The sequence below is a fragment of the Chelonoidis abingdonii genome, chromosome 1 (assembly GCF_003597395.2).
Source record: "Chelonoidis abingdonii isolate Lonesome George chromosome 1, CheloAbing_2.0, whole genome shotgun sequence".
NCBI classification, from domain to species: Eukaryota; Metazoa; Chordata; order Testudines; family Testudinidae; genus Chelonoidis; species Chelonoidis abingdonii.
This window is the reverse complement of record NC_133769.1, coordinates 334,349,850-334,369,909: the sequence shown is the minus strand read 5'-3', so window position 1 is coordinate 334,369,909 and position 20,060 is coordinate 334,349,850. Positions and strand designations below refer to the sequence as shown.

Sequence of the window (20,060 nt, the reverse complement as noted above, 5' to 3'; positions counted from 1 at the left end):
TAACAGGCACACAACCTCTGTGAATTCAACCCTTTATAAACAAGATATTAAAATTGTGTCAAAACAATGGGACTTTGTGTGGGGCATTGAAGGAGAGGCCCTCTGAGATCAGTACACCACACCCCCTTGGCTAGTATGTTCTCATCCTGAAGCTGTTTATACTGGTCTGAAGCCGTTTATACTGGTCTGAAGCCGACTGCCTGCAACAAACTGGTCAATCCTCCTCATAGCTGAAATGGCCAAGAGCTTCTTTGCTGCTGAGGCAAGTGACCAATGAAACCTTGAGAAAGGGCCATTCCAGTATCCTGCAGGTTGTGGCAAATTAGAACCTAGCCAGAAATCAATCCGGTTTGTGCTTTGGCATTTGCCCTGATGATGAGGATGATGATGAAACATCGCACATTTTTAACACCGAAGATAATTAACCATTGGAACAACTGACACAGGGTAGGGGTTCTCCATCTCTAGCAATTTTAAAATAAAGAGCAGATGTTTTTCTCAACCATACGCTCCAGTTCCAACGGGAAGTCCTTGGCCTGCGTTACGCGGGAGGTCAGACAGCCCATCCCCGTGGTCGCTGCTGGCCACGGGATCCCCGCTTGGGGCGGACCGCGATGCAGGAGGCAGTGGTCTGCCGCGGACACTCCAGCACGGCAGGGAGGGGCCCGCTAGAGGAGGGGACAGAAATGCCACATCAGCCCCGCCCCCGGCGCATCGCTGGGGTCCGTCCCGTGGCCGCCCGCGGCCCCTGCCTGCTCCACCCCGACCACACTCTGCGAGAACCTCCCCTCACCCCTCCCTTTTGCGCCTCTTCTCCTTATTGGCTCTTTCCTGTGGCGCTACCAATTGGCTACTTTGACCTGTCACTCTAAACACTTAGCGGCCACTGGGATTAACCCGGCGGCGGGTCTACGTTGCGTTTCGGCTCGCTGATTGGCCGCAGAGTACGCGTCACGGGGCTACCCGCCTGGTTGTGGCTGTCGCAGCGCTTTTCGCTGTAGTCGCTTGAAATTCACCCCAATATGGCGGCGGCCGGGAGCGGGGAGGAGGCGGTGGTGGCCGAGAAGGCGGAGGCGGAGGCGGCGGGTTCTGCCAAGGCCGCGGGCGATGCGGGCGGCGAGAGCGAGGAGGAGGAGGAGGATGTGTTCGAAGTGGAGAAGATCCTGGATGTGAAAACGGAGGGGGTGGGTGAACGAGGGGAGCCCCGGCCCGGCGGGGCGGGGGGAGAGCGAATGAGGGGAGCCCCGGCCGGCGGGGGGGGGGGGGAGGAAGAGAGCGAATGGGGAGGCCCGGCCCGGCCGGCGGGGGGGGGGAGGAAGCGAACGAGGGGAGCCCCGGCCCGGCGGGGGGGGGGGAGAGCGAATGAGGGAGGCCCGCCCGGCGGGGGGGGGAGGAGAGCGAATGAGGGGAGCCCCGGCCACGGGGGCGGGGAGGAGAGAGAGCAATGAGGAGGCCCGGCCGGGGGGGGGGAGAGAGCGATGGGAGCCCTGGCCCGGCGGGGGGGGAGAGCGATGAGGGAGCCCCGGCCTGGCGGGGGTGGGGGAGGAGGCGCAGCCTGGCGGAGATGGGGTAGGTAGTGTATGAGAGGGACTGGCCGGGTGGTTTACGTAGTGGATAAGGGAGACCAAGCTCCTCAGCTTCCAATTATAGCAGGTGCTAGCTCTGTGTGGAGCCTGCCCTGCTGGTTACCTTCTTCTATTCATCCCTTCTCTTTTTCCTCCCAGAACCCGACTTCCTCCCTCTCCCACAGTCCTGCCCGCCCCCCCCCGTGGTCATCTTGCACTCTCCCTTGGCCAGGCATTCCTCGCATTCCTCTGTTCTGCACCTGAGTCCTAGATCCCTGGCTAAACTAATGGTGAGGGGCTGTGAGGAGAGCAGCCAAACAGCTGATGCCTTTAGGTGGGCTGGCTCCCCATCTCTTCCCCTCACAACACGCATGCTTTTAAGTGCAGATACACCCTTAGTGTGTAACACCAGTGACTGCATGGCAGGCTAGATGCTATAGATTTGCACCCCAGCATGCTATGCACTAGGACTTCATGTAGACAAACCGTATTTCTGTATTTTCACTGTTGTAATTTCAAAAAGAAGCTAGAATTAAAGCACTTTTAGTTCTCTGAGACTCTGGTATGTATTGTTTAGTGCACTAATAACTTTAAAAAGAAGGGGAAAGCAGACAGATGAACATTTTGTAAATTTGTTTAAAGAAATGTGATCTCTCGTTCCCTCCCACAAAAAAATTGATTTTCAAAAAATCTTTGACAAAGTTCATCACAAGAATATGTAAGGAAATTAAGTATTAAATAAAGTACTGTCTTGAATTAGGCTATGTCTATATTACATCACTTATAGTGGCACAGCTGCACTGATGCAGCTATACTGGCATAATGAAGACACTCTCCCATCAGCTTAATAACTCCTGCCTCCAGGAAAGGCAGTAGCTATGTTAGTGGGGGAAGCTCTCCTGCTGACATAGTGCTGTCTAATCTGGGGCTTAGGTCGATATAATTTACATTGCTTATAAGGTGTGGATTATTCACATCCCTGAGTGATGTAATCTGTAGTGTAGACATAGCCTTAGACACTGACTTGTATAGAAAAGAAATGGGGATAAATGGTCAGTGTTCACAGTGTAAAAGATTAAGTGGGATGTAGCAAGGTTGTATACTAGGCTTGTGTTTTATATCTTAAGGATCTGCAAAAGGGGGTGAACAGTGAGATGGAGAGTTTGTGGACAACAAATTTATTTAGAATAGTCAAGAGGAGCAAAATTTCTTTTGAAACTTCGCTCTCCAAAATTGTTGGAAAACAATGTAATTTTTAAGAACCACTGTTCACTTTCCCTCAAAAGAAACAAAATGCTCTTTCATCTAAAGTGATTTAATCCAGAGCCTTTTTTGTTAGTGAAATTGTCTCATGTCATGGATATTCTGACATGGAACGTACTTAATAAAAAATTAAAATATAGTAATAGAATTAATACCAATCAACATGGTCTTATGGAAGATGATTGTCAGACAGATTTGATATTGTTTTTTGTTGAGATTGGTTGATCATAGTAACCACATTAACAGAATATGCTTTAACTTCTGTAAGACATCTGACTTATTCTGCATGATAGTCTGATTTTTAAAAAAGTTTACACTCTACAAAATCAATGTAGCACGTATTAAATAGATTAAAACTTGTTTAAAAGATTTCAAAATAACTAAATGAGGACTCACCTAGTGGGGGTATTTCTAGCAGGATGCTCCAGGAATCTGTTCTTAGCCCAATGCTATTCAATATTTCTTTCAATGGTCTGAAAGAAAGAAATAAGAAAATCTCTGCTGACAGAATTTGCAGAGAATATAAATTGGTGGAATGGTAAATATCAGTGGAGACAGGTCTCTTGGTAAGGTGGGCTCATTTGTCCAGCATATGTTTTTAATACAACCAAATGAAAAGTAATACATCCAAGAACAAAGAATATAGGTTACACTTACAGTCCCCCATCCTTTATCCTGGAATGCAGTTAACTGAAGATATGTTGGAACATGGTGTTGATAACCCATTGAACATGAGTTCAGTGATGTGGTGTACTTACTTGATGGCTAGTATGATCTTGGGTGTTCAATTGAGAATTTTGAATAGGAGTAGGGAGATATTACCTCAGTATATTAGTGAGACCATTATTGGAATACTGTGTCCATTTCTAGTATCTGCACTCCAAAAAGGATGTTAACTAATTGGAAAAGGTTTGGAGAACTACTAAAAGAATATGTGGTCCGGAAAACAGTCTTATAGTGAGAGACATAAGATGGCCAATCTTTTTCCTCCAGGAGGAGATTGAGGTGACTTAATCATGTTTTAAGTGCTTATATGAAGAAGAGATTTCTCTCAGTAGATAGTTCTTCAGTCTCACAGGAAAAAATCATAATGGGAACCATTGGTTGCAGGCTGAAGCTAGACAAATTCAGATTCAAAATAAGATGCAATTTTTTAGTGAGGGAACCACTTGAACAACCTGCTTAGGGATGTGCTTAAACAGTTTGACATCTTTAAATCAAGACGAGATATGACTTGAATGCAAAACCCTGTTGTAGTACAGTTTTTGGTTTAAGCATTGCAGCTTTTTCACTATATTAGAAGGTGGTGCTGGTTGCAAATATAGCACAGTTATTTGCTTATCAGTTTTGTGTTTGAATTTATGGTGTTACTATAATAAGGAGGTATGTTAGTACGGCCCTGCACTTTCCTTTTTCGGCAAGGATAAACATTTAAGTGTATGTGGGGGGAAATCTCTAATCTGAAATTCTCCTAACAATTAGGAAAGTAAGAACAAAAAATGAAAAACATCTATTCTAGCACGATAACACTATAAAATGGGAAGAAAGTAAAGAATTAACATTTAACTAAAATAAATCATGACCTTTAAAATCTTTTAAAACTTATTTTAAGGCTGTCAAGTGATTAAAAAAATGAATTGCTCTCTGTTAAAATAAATGGCATTCTATTGTTTAAATATTTTTGGATGTTTACTACATTTTCAAATATATTAATTTCAATTACAACACAGAATACAAAGTGTACACAGCTCACTTTATTTTTATTACAAATATTTGCACTTTAAAAAAAATACAATTGTATTTTTCAATTGACCTCATATAAGTACTGTAATGCAATCTCTTTATCATGAAAATTGAACTTACAAATGTAGAATTATGTACAAAAACTGCATTCAAAAATAAAACAATGTAAAACTTTAGAGCCTACAATTCCACTCAGTCCTACTTTTTGGTCAGCCAATCACTCAGACAAACAAGGATGGTTACAATTTTCAGGAGATAATGCCGCCTGCTGCTTGTTTACAATGTCATCTGAAAGTGAGAACAGGCGTTCATATGGCACTGTTGTAGCTGGTGTTGCAAGATATTTGTGCCAGATATGCTGAACATTCACATGACCTTCATGCTTCAGCCACCATTCCAGAGGACACGCTTCCATGCTGATGATGCTCATTAAAAAAATAATGCGTCAATTAAATGTGACTGTATTCCTTAGGGGGAGAATTGTATATCTCCTGCTCTGTTTTACCCGCACTCTGCATATATTTCATGTTATAGCATTCTCGGAGGGTGATCCAGCACATATCTGGCATGTAAATACCTTGCAACGCCAGCTACTAAAGTGCCATGTGAACACCTGTTCTCACTTTCAGGTGACATTGTAAATAAGAAGCAGGCAGCAGTATCTCCCATCAATGTAAAGAAACTTAGCGATTGGCAGAATAAGAAGTAGGACTGAGTGGACTTGTAAGATCTTAAATTTTACACTGTTGTGTTTTTGAGTGCAGTTATGTAACAAAAAAAATCTGCATTTGTAAGTTACAGTTTCACAATAAAGAGAATGTGCTTCAGTACTTGTATGAGGTGAATTGAAAAACACTATTTTATCATTTTTACAGTGCATATATTTGATACACAAAATAATATAAAGTGAGCACTGTGCACTTTGTGTTCTGTGTTGTAATTGGAATCAATATTGAAAATGTAGGAAGACATCCACAAATATTTCATAAATCTCAGTTGGTATTCTTAGGTTTCAGAGTAGTAGCCGTGTTAGTCTGTATCAGCAAAAAGAACAGGAGTACTTGTGACACCTTAGAGACTAACAAATTTATTTGAGCGTAAGCATTTGTGGGCTATAGCATCTGATGAAGGGGGCTGTAGCTCATGAAAGCTTATGCTCAAATAAATTTGTTAGTCTCGAAGTGCCGCAAGTACTCCTGTTCTTTTAGTTGGTATTCTATTGTTATAAGTGTGATTAATCACTATTTTTTTAATTATGATTTTTTTTAGTTAATCATGTGAGTTAACTACAATTATTTGACAGCTGTAATTTATTTTTATTTTTTACTTCACCATGCTCTTCAGTTCAAGTGCTTCTGGGCACATGTGTGCTGCAGTGTGAAGCCAGGAAAGGAAAAAACTGAGTTCTTGTAGCAGACTTCATTTTTGTAAAGTTGAGTAGTCAATATGTGTATCCCATCCAAATATATCCTGATCTAGGAAGGTGAGTTGTTCATCACTGTGTAATATGAAATTGCTAAATTTGTTTGGAGAAGCAGCAAAGAACTTTGGGCAAAACCAAATGGTTAACAGAAGTTTAGTGAACTGCTGTAAGAAATAAGTCTTATACTCACTATATTTAACCTCTTTTGTGTAATACTTCAAACTATGAGAACATGTTTGCATGAATGATTATAGCAAAACACGGCTCCTCTCACTTTTTAGGAATTAACGTTTTCATCCTATAAAATGACTTTAGACTAAACCATTATACATTGAGGTTCGCAAGAGCATGTCAATACTGTAGTCCCCCCCCCCCCCGTAAACTCTTGTTTATTAAGTACTTTTTGCTCTCACAGGGTAAAATTCTGTACAAAGTGCGGTGGAAGGGATATACCTCAGATGATGATACCTGGGAACCAGAGTTTCATCTGGAAGACTGTAAAGAAGTGCTGCTTGAATTCAGAAAAAAAATTGTGGATAATAAGCCTAAGCCCGTTAAGAAGGACATACAGGTATGTCTGCTTTCCCCTCACCTTCCATTAAAGACGTCTTTCCCTTTTTAGGCCTTATTTTCCAGTATTAAATGTTCCATGGAGTTGTGTGCAGACTCTAAAATATAATCAAAATTTCTTTGTAGTAGAGGCCTTTATTATTGTGATGACCATTGCTTGCTTGCTTGGGAGTTACTATTAATTAAAGCTTGGGTAAGATTACAAAAATCTCTTAAATTAGGGGGAAAATGCCGTGAGTGCCCTTTTTGGCCAACCTTGTGAGGTCCTTACATTTAATTTGATGGCATTTCTCTGTATGTAACGTGATAAATTGTGAACCTAGCATCCGATCAGTTCCAAAGTTATTGGGAATGTGCAAGGCATCAGTGGCCAGAACCTTATTGATTTTTGGGGAAACTGGAAAACTGAAAGGCGAGAAATGGAAACCCTGCCATCAGATTACTGCGATCATTGTTTCAGGCACCTCTGCAATTGTATATAGTTCAAGCAGCTAGTTAATGCCTTGTGGCATAAAATACTCCTGTTTGGCTTCTTAATACAGTTTAATATGTTGATGTCCTGAATGACTAATCACCCAGATAAATTGGAAGTATCTGGCATGGGGGAAAGGAACTGGGGAGAAGGAGGTGACATAAGAGTGCACACAGCTCCTGTCATAGGTGGTGGAGAATGGGGGACCGGGGAAGGGGGGGCCCATATAGCTCTTGCCATGGTGGGGGGAGAGAAACTAGCACTGGGGCATGCAAAACCCATGACAGCAGGGAGATTGTGGAGAGTTGCAGTGACTCCCTGAAAAAGAAGGGGAATGGGAGAGTGCAACACAAAAACTTGTAGGAGAGGATGGACGGAACCTCTGGTTTGTGCAATAAGCTCAGCCTATGCAAGAAATGAAGCGTATGACCTGCTAGTATAGTTATCGTTTCTCCTAGAATAGTCATAAAAATCATTTTTTTCTACATTTCAATATAAAATTGTCTCTTCTATTGTTAGTTTGAAAACATTCCTTAACACTTAAGTTTTGATGGGTATATTTTGCATCTGAACGTGTAATCTTCTTTTAAAGCCTGCTGTAGGTTTGCATGCTTTCCTGCTGGTTTTGATATCCTTACACTGTAAGACTAGAGTAGGGGTTGGCAACTTTTCAGAAGGGTGTGCCAAGTCTTCATTTATTCGTGGCAATTTAAGGTTTTGCATGCCTGTAATACATTTTACATATACAGGGGCCGGTAGATGGAACCCCAGACTGGTAGCAGGCTGAGTGGGGTCCCAGCCGCCAACCCTGCTCAGCCTGCTGCTGGCCCAGGGTTCCATCCATCAAAGCTGGCAGTGGGCTGAGCAGGGCCGGCGACAGGGACCCCAGGCCAGCAGCAGCGTGCCACAGTAAATCGTGTGCTGCCTTTGGCATGCGTGCCATAGGTTGCCAATCCCTGGACTAGAGATTCATTTTGTATATTGGAATGCTTCTCAGTCCATATTGTGAAACAAGGTTAACTAGATTTCTAAATATTTACAATAGATTGATTAAAGCAGTTATCTTCTGAAAGGTAGAATTACAGATAGGAACTGTTCTTCTCATTAAAAGTGACAGTTGTGTCTATACCAGTGGAATAATTGTAGGCACAGAATGCAGAATCTGTTATCAGTCTTACCACCATTTTCTTCTGTCTCTTGTAGACTAAGCTTCTGCAGGGAGGGCAGCAGAAATGGAGACAATTATGGATAGTCTTTTTAGTTTGAAGCACTGCTCTGTTTTGCTCTTTTTTTTTAACTTCAGCCTTGCTATTATTGTTTGTCTTAGACAGTTTTCCGCATCAGACAGGGAATGAAAGTACCTTACCAAGATTCATCTCAAAGTTTAATTTTAAGCCCAATTGGGGCTAGTTAAATGGTAAAGGGCCAGTCTAATCAACATTCAGCAGGCAGTTAAATGGAAATCTTTTTACCGTCCCCACACCCAAACCCTATTCTCTTCCAGTGAGAACTCTTTGCTCACTCATTCTTTGAAGCAGTACTTTCCCTCCTTGCCTTGTTTGGATGTTCTTTGCCCAGTAATCCCTGGGATTTTTTCTTTGTTCATGTTTAATTTATATTAAGTGCAATGGATGATGGGCACATGAGTTTTTAAGAGACTCTTATAGGATATGTCTACATTGCAATAACACCCTGCAGCTGGCCCATTTTGCTTGACTTGGACTGATGGGGCTGAAGTTGCAAGGCTATAAAATTGCAATGTAGATGCTCAGGCTGGAGCCTCAGCTCTGGGATCCTCTTCCTCCTTGCCGGGCTCCAGCCCACACCTATACATCTACGCTGCAATTTTATAGCCTTGCGACCTGAGTCCCACAAGCCCAAGTCAGCTGATTCAGGCCAGCCCTGTCTGTTTTATGGCAGTGTGGACATACCCATGTGCTTTAAAATAACCTACAACAGGTTTCTTTGGAATCTTGTGCCTTATGTCTGGAGAATCAGTAGATCACCTTTGCAATATCAAGTTAATTAGACCATGTCTACGTTATGGGTGCTACAGTGGCACAGCTGCAGCTATGCCACTGTAGCGTTGTAATGTAGACACTTTCTACATTGACAGGGTTTTCCCCAGGGGAGGAAATCCACCTCCCTGAGAAGCGGTAGCTAAACTGATGGAAGAATTCTTCTGTCAAGCTAGTCATTTCTACACTGGCGGTTAGGTCAGTCTTTAAGTGTAGACCAGGACCGACTCTTGAAGCAAGAAAGAGTCCAGAATCAAGTTTATGCTCTATTTTGCTGCTCAACATAGCTACCCAGATACATCCTGTCTGTTTTTATTTTATTATTTTTCCTCCATGTGCCTGTTGATGCCACTTCTAGAGGTAGTAGTTTGAGTAAGAGCTTGTCTACACAAATAATTTATTCACAGCAAACAGGGGTGTGAATTTCCCCTGCACTATTCTGCCTGTGGACTCTGCTGGCATGCATTAAGTTTGTTAATGCACTTTGATCTAGTTCCATTTCAAAGAGGACTTAGTCATGGTCAGCTAAAATGGGAATAACCACTACAAACTGCAGTTGTTTAAAAATTTGAAATCTTGCACTACCCTGGGTTTAGGCACTATGGATTTAAGCAAGTATAACACTGTTGTGCAATGAAGTACATAAATAATAAAGTTTAATTGGGAAAGGAGGAAAGAAATGTTTTCTGTTTTTCTTCATTTTATAGAAGCTGTCTTTAAATGACGACTTATTTGAGGCAGAATCTGACAGTGACTTGCAAAGTGAAGCAAAAGAAGACACATCACCAAAGAAGAAGAAGAAAAAATCAAAAGATGGCGAGGATAGGAGCCCAGATGATCTGAAAAAGAAAAAATCAAAGTCTGCAAAATTCAAAGAGAAACCCAGGCTGGAATGTGAAAACTCCTCAGATAGTTTGATTTTAGATTCAAAACCAAAGAAAAGAACTTCAGAAACCAAGGAAGATTTGAAAGATCCTAAGAAGCCGAAGAAAGAAGATTCTAAAGAAATGAAGAAAAAGAAGGGAGAAATTAAAGATTTAAAGACAAAATGTAAAGAGGATTCTAAAGAAAATAAAAAATTGCGAAAGGAAAAACATGGTGACCTTCAGTTTGATTCTGAGTCAAGCACCCTAGATGATTCGTTTTCTCAAGCAGCTGACAATGAAAATTCAGACTTGTGTTCTGAGGGTAGAGAGGAGAAACAAAAGACAAAAAGTGGAAAAGAGAAATCTGAACAGGAAATTGTTATGAAGGATTCCATTGCTGACAGGCAGCCAGATGGGTCAGCAAGTACTGAAGAGGACAGCATTGAGCTTAAGGTTAAAAGAAAAAAGAAGAAACTTAAAAAGGCTGAAGATTACAAAGACGAAAGTAGAAAAGTGGAAACAAAGGATACCTATTTGGAGAAGAAAAATATGCACAAAAAACAGAAAGCTCAAGAAAAGGCAAAAGCTTCTGCAGAGTTAGACAAAGTTTCACCTACACCTGCTCTAGTCCAAAAAAGTTTGAAATTGTGCACTGATGAAAAAGTACGCAAGTCAACTGATTCAGTTGGGGAGGTAAGCAGTGTTATGAAATTTGAAAAACAAAGTTTAAATCAGACAAATATTATGCCAGGGACATACTTCAGACACCTCAAAAGTCTACTGTTTCTGATCACAAAGACAAAAATATAATTGGGAGAGTTAATGAGGATAAAATGAGAGAGAGCCCACTGCACAATCTATAGGGGAGACTCTGTATGAAAAATTTTCCTTGTATACTGAACATAATAAAGAAGGGAGCATGTTAGGAGAGAAGCGTGTCTCTAAATATGATCTGAATGTGGAGGACATGTCAAAGGAAAGGCAATTTATCAAAGGTAATCCTAAAACTGTTCAAAAAGTAAGTATTGTATATTAAGTTAGCTTGTCTTTCTCTTCTGTTTAGTCTTCAGTAGAGTATAAATCTCTCCATAGGTGCTGACTTAATGAGTTGCTGGGGCATGTTCGAGCCCCTGCTCTGCCCCAGGTCCTGTGCCCACTCCACCCCTTCCTCCAAGCTCCCACCCCGCTTCTTCCTGTCCCTGCCATGCCCTCACTCCACCTCTTCTCCTGCCTCTTCCTGCCCCTTCCCCGCAGCTGATCTGCAGCAGGAAGGAGTGGGAGGAGCTGATTGACAGGGCTGCTGGTGGGCAGGAAGTGCTGGGGGGAGGAGGCGCGACCTGCAGTGCTGCCAGTGGGTGTTGAGCACTCACTGTTTATTTTCGGAGGGTTTTCCAGCCCCAGAGCACCCATCAGGGGCGGCTTAGGATGGGCAGGGCCCAATTCGGAAGACCTGCCACCGAAATGCTGCCGAAGACAGCAGCAGCGATTGAGCTGCTGCTGAAGATAGCGGCAGCAATTCGGTGGCAGCTCAATCGGCTGCCGCTGTTTCCAGCGGCACTTCGGCAGAGGGTGAGGGGCCCAGTTCCCAGGAATCAGAGGAATTCTCCTAAAGCCAGCCCTGGCACTCTTGGAGTTAGCGCCTGTGAATCTCTCCGCTTCGTGTTTTCAGTTCTTTGAGAACTGGTTAGATTTCATTCTAAACAATCCTTGTACTATCTGTTTTAGCCACTTGTCTGTTACCTTGCATCTCTGACTATCTTCAGTTTGGCATTCTTCCCTTATTTTATAGTAAGGCATTCAGCCATCTAGTGAGTATCCAGTCATTATCACACTATGAAGTGTTCTTATATGGTATGGCTAACATGCCATCTTTGTGTTTTTAAGTATACCATTACTGTAATTTGTGTATTTTGGTATTTAACTAGGAATTGGAATCCTGAAATCACTTTTAAACATGAGTCTCCCAAATAGATGTGCAGGAGGCTTGTCTTGTTAGAGTTTCTTTTGGTTATTTTTAGATAGAATGTAGACAATATAGAATAAAAATCTGAAATTAAGCATTTAAGACACTCTTCAGATTACTCTAAAAAGATTTCTGAAGCAGTTTGTGTTTCTTTGATTTGAAATACTATTATGTTCCTCACTGAGCACAAGATTATATTTTAAGGAGGCTCTGGGGTAGGATAGGTAAAGAATAAGCATACAGTATTGGAAAAACTAAAATGGCCTTCTGTAAAAAATGCTATTGAACAATGTAATGTTGTTTAGCTGCCTGAGACCACTGTATTGCTGTTTGCATTTTGTACCCATATCAACTTGCATTCTGATTGTAGCAAAAATTACAGACAAAACTCAAAAGTAACATTCTTTTCAGTGATCAGTGGCAAATATGTCTGTATCATTAGTTTCAGCTGTGGTACTCTAATCAAGGTTATTTCATACATCCCCTGAGCACCTTTGAGTGGGCAAATCAGCTTCAAAAAGAGAATATAAATATCAAATGTAGATACTACCTTCAGAGGAAGAAAACAAAAGTGGAACTAGAGAAACAGAAACCATGTCCATACTAGAGTTTAATGATTGTGATAGCCATTCTAAACATGGGTAAGCCAAGCAAATTGGATGGGGCATAGCCATATTTAAAATATTGTGGGGTTTTGGTTTTTTTAATAAGCCTCTGTTCTTCCTAGTCCTGTAAGCAGTTGCCTAAACATTGTTAAAGACTGAGATCCTCTTCATGCTAGCTGGCTTAAGTGTTAAACCTTGTGTAAAACTTTTTCAGCAAATAGTTCAGATCTAGAAAGTATTCAGACAAAAGTAAGAGAGACAAGGTGGGTGAGGTAATATCTTTTATTGGCCCAACTTCTGTTGGTGAAAGAAAGAAGCTTATTCTCATCAACAGAAGTTGGTCCTATCAAAGAGATTTCCTCACCCACCTTGTGTCCCAAATATCCTGGGAATGACATGGCTATAACTATACAGCATTCAGACAAAAGTTACACAGGCTGTCAGAAATAAATTTAAGCGAACAAGGTCTGTCTAAACAAGGAATCTGGATGTTTTTCAGAACAAGTCTCTGAACAAACGTTGACAGCAAAACTCGTAGACAAGAAAGCATAACTGAGTCTGTCATTATTTTTGTCTGATCTAAATTAGTACATCACTGTTCTCAGCAGCAGATCAAGAAGATTTGTCAGCAAAGGGTCAGTATCTTTTTGTAGTCAAGGCTAAAAAGAAAGTAGGTAAAAAGAAACTTGGTAGAACTGAGAGGAAAATGGAAGAGAACCCCAAATGGCGTTGCTGTCTTATCAGGCACTTATGTAGGAAATTCATGTTCTTGGATATTTAACTTGAGATCACTTAGCACAAAGTATAAACATATACAAACAGTAAGTTTGCAAAGTGTGACTAGCAGTGTGCTATATTTACTGATCTAAGTAATCTGAAGATTTAGAACTTCTAGAACAATAATGAGAAATGATCATATGTTTGAAAAAGTATTCTGTTCCTAGAACTCTTTTAAAAGCCACTGCATTAGTATTACTGGAAACCCTTAAATCCCACCATTTGTACCTTCTGCAGAATCTAAAGGCCTGTTTGTCCCTTACATCAGGGGTGGGGAACTTACGGCCTACGGGGCAAATCTTGCCCACTGCTTAATTTCATCCAGCCCGCAGCAAGTCTCCACGCAGTGCCATTAAAAGTCCACTTGTCTCCATGTAGCTCCTGGAAGCGGCTGGCCTTTCCCTGGGGCCCTTAGGTGGAGAGGCAATCAGGGAAGTTCCGCGTTCTACCCCCATCCCCAGCACTGGCTCTGCAGCTTCTATTGGCCAGGAACCATGGCCAATGGGAGCTGCGGGGGCAGCGCCTGTGGACGCGGGCACCACTCAGAGCTGCCTGGCCACGCCTCTGCCTAAGGGCTGGACATGCCGGTTGCTTCTGGGAGCAGCGCAGAGCCAGCACAGACAGGAAGCCTGCCTTAATCCCACTGCTCTGCAGACCTGGAGATGCCTGAGGTAAGCACTACCTGGCTGGAGCCTGCACCCCGCACCCTCTGCCCTATGTCAAAACCCCTCCCACACGCTAATTCCCTCCCAGACCCATTTCCCCAACCCTGAGCCCACTTCCACACTCCAAACCTCTTGGCCCTAGCCCGGATCCCCTTACTGTACCCAGAACCCCTCATTTCTGGCCCCACCCCAGAGCCTAAGAGAAGCCCTGAGTCGCCTTTCCCCCAACCCCCGGGATTGTGTCAGGCCCGTGACTGATTTTTTTCCTGTGGGTCAATGGCCCTTGATAGAAAAAAGGTTCCCCACCCCTGCTGTATGTGGACTACTCCTGCATAGTAGACAAGGAGTGGCAAGATTTTCATTGTTACATTTCCACTACATGGTTCCCTTGGGGACAGGGTTTGCCACCCCTTTAACAGATCACTGTTCAGTGTACCTTTTCTGGATCTTTGTATTCCTGGTAGCGTGACTCATATCTCTGTTGTCCTTTCAGGAAGTCCTCCAGGTTTGAGAGGGGTAAAAGAGAGTGGGCAATACCCTGCCCCCTCCCACAGGACAGACCATGCCATAATGGATTTAGATTTTTTTTTTTTATTTTTTTTTTGAGCCAGTTCCTACCTTCCTCCTCCCTATCAGTGATAACTCTGTTGCTGCACACACCCCAATCTGATTTGAAGCACCCTGAGCTGGTGAATGGTACATTCCTTTATTAGAATATTTTTTACTTGTGATTTGTGTCAAGCTCTTTTTTGATGGATATTCAATTAAGAATGTACAAAACCAGCGTTTTAAATTTTTTATTTAAAAAACCCTACCTTAAATGTGCCCGTTACATAAGAAAAATGTGATTTATTAAACAAAGGAAATATGATCTGTAGTTAGTGAATTGGGCTGTTTGTTTCTAGTCACCATATTCTTCAAGATTTTACAAGTAGGAGGAATCTCATCTCACACCAGGTTTTTTTTTTAATTCATAGACTGGAAAAGGGAAAGAAACTTTTCATTTTCAACTCTCAATTGGTTTCTTAACTCTGAATGAACTGGAAGTCATTGAACAGAACTAGTTGAATAAACTGAAATGGAGAAAATATTCTTTCTCGACCTGCAGAAGAGAGTATTGCTATCAAAAGCTGGTGTAATACTTCAGGAGACTCTGATTCCAGGGGCTTAGCCAGTGACTTTCACCAGTTCATTGTTTTGATTTTCTTTAAAACTTGGCAGAAAAATATACTGCTTAATATTTTTTGTAATTAAAGAGATTGATATCTTATGTTAAAGCCTATATGTATTTGTTTCAAGTTTAATTTTTAAAAATTAAACGTAGGTTTATTTTTTAAAATATAAAAATAAACCTACATTTCTTTTTAAAAACTAAAATGAAATCTGACTTTTAAATTTTGAAGTATTTTTATCCATCTGCACATCAAGATGTGAATGTTTTCATTGAGTAATAGCAAGATCTTTTTGTTATCTGTGGCTTCCATCACACTTTCTGCTTGCTACAGTTTGTCCTAATTTTAGACATATCACAAGAGGGGAAACTGTAAGCTCTTTGAAACAGACTTTGTGTATTTTTTTGTACTAGAAAAGCACCTAGCATACCTGGGGTATTGAAAGAACAAGAAATGTGAATGCTTATAGTTTCTAGTCTCTTCAATTATAAAGTCATCATAATATAATTCACTGTCATGCTAATATGTCCTTATTCTGTCCTTGTGCATGTTCAAACTCTGCTGCTTAAAGTATTGATTGAATAGTTCTAATTTTGGTGGTAATTTTGTCATGTGAACATCTGTTCAATAGGAACTGGACTAAGGGCACTAAACACCTTTTATGTAAGTTTGTGTACAGATCAGATGACCTTTTTTTTTTTTTTTTTTATTCACTAGCAACCTTATCTGGATTTTAAATCAGCAAATAAAGTGTGAAAGGCTTTGTTTCCCACTATAAGTCACCTGTGCTGTTCACTCTCCATTTTATCATCACCCTGCTCTCCACACTAATCTAATTACTAACGTTAGTGATGACTCTGGCAGAGAAATGCAGAACTCTGAACTCTGGTTCTTGGCAGCTGAAAACTGGTCATTTCACTTTAGTATAGTGTAGCACTTTAATTTTATCTTTTGCCTTCAGTACCAGGAAAAGGAAGTAAAGAAAAATGAAATAAAAGAAAAACCTCAGAAACGATATGACTCCGAAAAGGAAGAAAAAGGCAGAAAAGAACAGAAGGGATTAAAAAGTAAGTTATAATCAAGTCTTTTGCACAGTTAGAGAGAACAAAGAGCTTTTAGATCAATGGTCACCAACCGGTTAATCGCAATCGACTGGTCAATCCTAGAGCCCGCAAGAAGGTATTTCTCCGAGTACGGGACCCCCAGCCTCAGGAGGGGAGGCAAAGCTGCTGGCACTGATTGCCTGTGCGCATTCAGCAGGGAGCTCCGTGGTGGGGGATTAAAACAATCGGCCAACCAGCTACGAAGGGGAGTTTGGGCTGGTGCCTGTGACCATTGAGGAGAAAGCGCTTCCTTGGCTGGGAGCATAGACGGAGTTAGACAACAGCCCAGACCATCCCCTTTTCATGGCTTGTGGTCAAGCAAACAACCTCCACCAAGCCCCATGGCGTGCCTGCCCACACAGGCTTTTCCCCTGGGCCACCAGCCTGCGGGGCAGCCGCCCTGCATACCAGGGGACAATGAGGGGAAAAATGCAAAGCCCTGCTTCCCACAAGCCCTACAGGAGGTTTCTCCTTTGCCCGGGTGCTTGCTCAGGAAGGAAGGCGGTCGGGAGGAAGCAGAGAGCGCTGACTTCATTCTCTCTCTTGAGTTGGGGAGCCTGCATGAAGCGCTGGTCAGATTTGAGCTCTTGGCCCTGAAAGATGAATGCAAAGAAACAACCAAGCTCGAGGGCCGTTTCATTGAAAGTTGTTGGGTTTTAGTTCTCTGTTAAATTTATTGAAACTTTATTTCTTCTTTGTACGTTGAACCAGGGTGGAGACAGGCTCCAGCATGACCAGTTTTATCCCCCCAAAGTACAGAGGTGCACTCTTTCTCTTTCCTAATAACCAGGAGATGCCATAACTCATGCCACATTTGGTTGCAAGTGCAGAATTGGGGAAAAAAGAAAAGGGGGGGGGGAAAGCTTATCGTGTGTGGTGTGCATGTCTACTGCTCAGAAGTGTCACACTATAGTTGTAGCTACTGCTCTCCTCTTTTCTCTTTTTATAATTAAAAAATACATTCCAAGCTAGCATTAACAATGAATGACGAACCTGGGCCATCTAAAAAGAAACTGAAAACTTGCAATTTATATTTGGAATGAAAAAATGAATCTCTGTTTGCAACAGCGAAAGATAAGTGCATAGGTCTTCCATGTCACACAAGTATATCGATAAATAAAAAGGAGAATTTAGAAAGGAACCCCAAAACAATGCATAGCAAATTTAAGGACAGTTTCCCCAGTGTGCTCCGTACAAAGAAAGTTAATGAATTGAATTGAAGTCTGTTTTGAAAGTTCAACAGTCATGTTTTACTAAACCAGCAGCAAAAGGGGGGAGGCCTCTTCTGAAGCATCATTCCGTGTTTGCTATCTGCTGGCAAAACACAAATTGTTTACAGATGGAGAAGTATTTAAAGAGGCAATGACTATGGCAGTGGACTCCTTATTTAAAGGTTTCAAAAACAAAGAGGAAATAATATCACTTGGGGCTTCCAGAGTAGCAGGATGGGTGGAATCTTTGTCCGAAGACATCTTTCAGCAACTACAGCAGGATTTGAATGACTGTGAATGCTTTTCACTGCAGTTTGTTGAATTGGTTGACATGACTGACACAGCCCAGGTAGTTGTTTTTGTTCAAATGGTTTTTAAGGATGCGATAACTAAAGAGGACCTTCTGACTGCTTTGCCTCTTAAAGAAAGAACAAGAAGTGATAATATCTACAACGAATTCAAAAAGTACATGCTTGAGAAAATCATTCCAATCAAGAAACTTGTTTCAATCACAACGGATGGTGCACCTGCCATGCTTAGCGCATACGCTGGCTTTGTTGCATTTTGCAGAAATGATCCAGATTTTTCTTCATTTGTGAATTACCACTGTATAATCCACCAGCAAGCACTAGTGTGTAAAGTTATGGACTTCTCACATGTAAGGAAAATAATTTGTCAGAATTATAAACTTGATTGGAGCAAGAGGTAGCCTTACAGCACTACCTCTTTAAATCTTTACTTGACGAAGTGGATGCTGCTTACGGTGATCTGCTCCTCCATGCAGATGTGAGATGGTTAAGCAGGGGGAAAGTCCTGCACAGATTTTTGGATCTAATGCCTGAAATCATCGCTTTTCTAAAATCAAGGAACGAAGTGCGCAGTGAGATGTCATACAGTGCATGGCTGCTAGACTTCGGGTTCTTTACTGACATAACATCCAAATTGAATGAGCTGAACTGCAGGGAAAGGACAGACTTATCACATATGATCAGTGCGGTGAATGCATTCAAATTGAAATTGGGTCTGTGGTTCTTCTAGTTAAAGAATAAAATGCTGCAGCACTTCCCGAATCTGGGGAGAATACTAGAAAAAATTGAAGTCTAAGAAAAATGGTTCTACCCAGAAAAGTTCTGTGCACAGCTGACCAAATTAGCAGAGGAATTCAACAGGCGATTTCAAGAAATAGATATAATGGCACCAATCGTAATGTGCATCTCAAATCCATTCCTTCCAGCAGACATTGGTAGGTTGGCTGCAACATTCCATCAGGTGTTTGATTTACAAAGTAGTGGAATTGATATGGAGATAATTACCATGCAAAGTGACATTGAGCTAAAAGCCAGATCAAGAGACAGCAATTTTAGGGGACGCGTAAACCATCTATTGTCTTGTGCTTTAAAAGTGAAAGCTTGCTTTGGTTCCACCTATCTGTGTGAGATGGCATTCTCATAAATGAAGATTATCAAGTCCAAGTATTGCACTCGCCTCACAGATGAACATCTGCAGGACTGTATCCGACCTAGCTATTTCAAATTAAAACTCGAATTTCAAGACACTGGTAGATAATGTGCATTCACAAGTTTCACACTGAGACTCAGATAAACAGGGAAAATGTATAATTATGTATATTAAGCAATTGATCTCTGTTTTATATAGCATAATAAACTATTTCTATATTTTCTTTGAGGTAAATCCTGGGTTGTACTTAAATTCAAAAGGTGATCTTGTGCCTAAAAAGGTTGGAGACCACTGTTTTAGATCAATAAAGCCTATCCAGTCCTACAGAGTAGACTATAGTCCCACTATAGAATGCACATGAGAATTTACACATATGCTATACTTAATCTTAGCTTCATTCCACCTTTTAGTACTTCAGTTCTGGTGGCTTTTCAAGAAGTAAAAGTAACTCCATGACTTAACAGTTGGTGGTTTTGTAATTTCTTTATTTTGCTTTCTAGCTTTCTTTTTTACATCCTATACTCTAAATCTTAAAACACATTTGATTTTAATGTTCAGCTGTATCTTCTCCACCTTGAATTGCAGATTCTTCTTCTTTTCCCCTCTAGGAGTGTCAACCATATTTGCATATCATTCTCTTAGTAATAAACTGTGTGTGCTTATGTCATGTTTTAATATTAGCGATTCCAGGAGTTGTCCTACCTTGTAGATGTACCCGCTGAACGTTACGGGAATGTTTACTGCGCTTTCTGTAATGATTGCTTGATGGCTGCTACTGCAGTCAAGAGTATGAGTAAGTTGATGGCTCATGTGCTGTAGCTCAAAGATAAGTTGGTGGCTCTGAAGCCTCATAGAAAATTCTTGCTCAGCCTAGTGACAGATTTTCATTTAAAGCAGTATAATAGACTGGTGGTGTTGTCAGGTCTACTTTGCTTAGTAAAACTAAATAAAAATGTGTTCTGAAATTATGGTTAATATTTTTGGGCCACCAAGCCTGGCAGTGGCTGCCTGCCATAACTCTTAATACTAGCTAGGTTGAGAGAAACACCCATGGATTCTTTCTTTAAAAAGATTAAGGTTCTTGTCTTGAATTTAGGCTTATCCTATTTGACCCTATATAGAATCGTAGAAGTGTAAGATTGCAAGGTCTTGAGAGGTCTTCTAGGCATGGCTAAGTTATTATCTA

The 20,060-nt window shown here is 41.5% G+C and overlaps 1 protein-coding gene across 1 annotated transcript in view; it reads left to right on the top strand.

Moving 5' to 3' along the window:
* The first annotated feature begins 997 nt into the window (after nucleotides 1-997).
* The window catches only part of MPHOSPH8 (M-phase phosphoprotein 8), a 40,473-nt gene continuing 21,410 nt past the window's right edge, over nucleotides 998-20,060 (top strand). Inside the window, exons 1-4 of the mRNA XM_032787201.2 lie at nucleotides 998-1,184; nucleotides 6,410-6,565; nucleotides 9,762-10,613; nucleotides 16,064-16,169. Of these exons, the coding sequence (XP_032643092.1) occupies nucleotides 1,023-1,184; nucleotides 6,410-6,565; nucleotides 9,762-10,613; nucleotides 16,064-16,169 (1,276 nt within the window). The 5' untranslated portion in view covers nucleotides 998-1,022. The remainder of the gene's footprint in view (nucleotides 1,185-6,409; nucleotides 6,566-9,761; nucleotides 10,614-16,063; nucleotides 16,170-20,060) is intronic.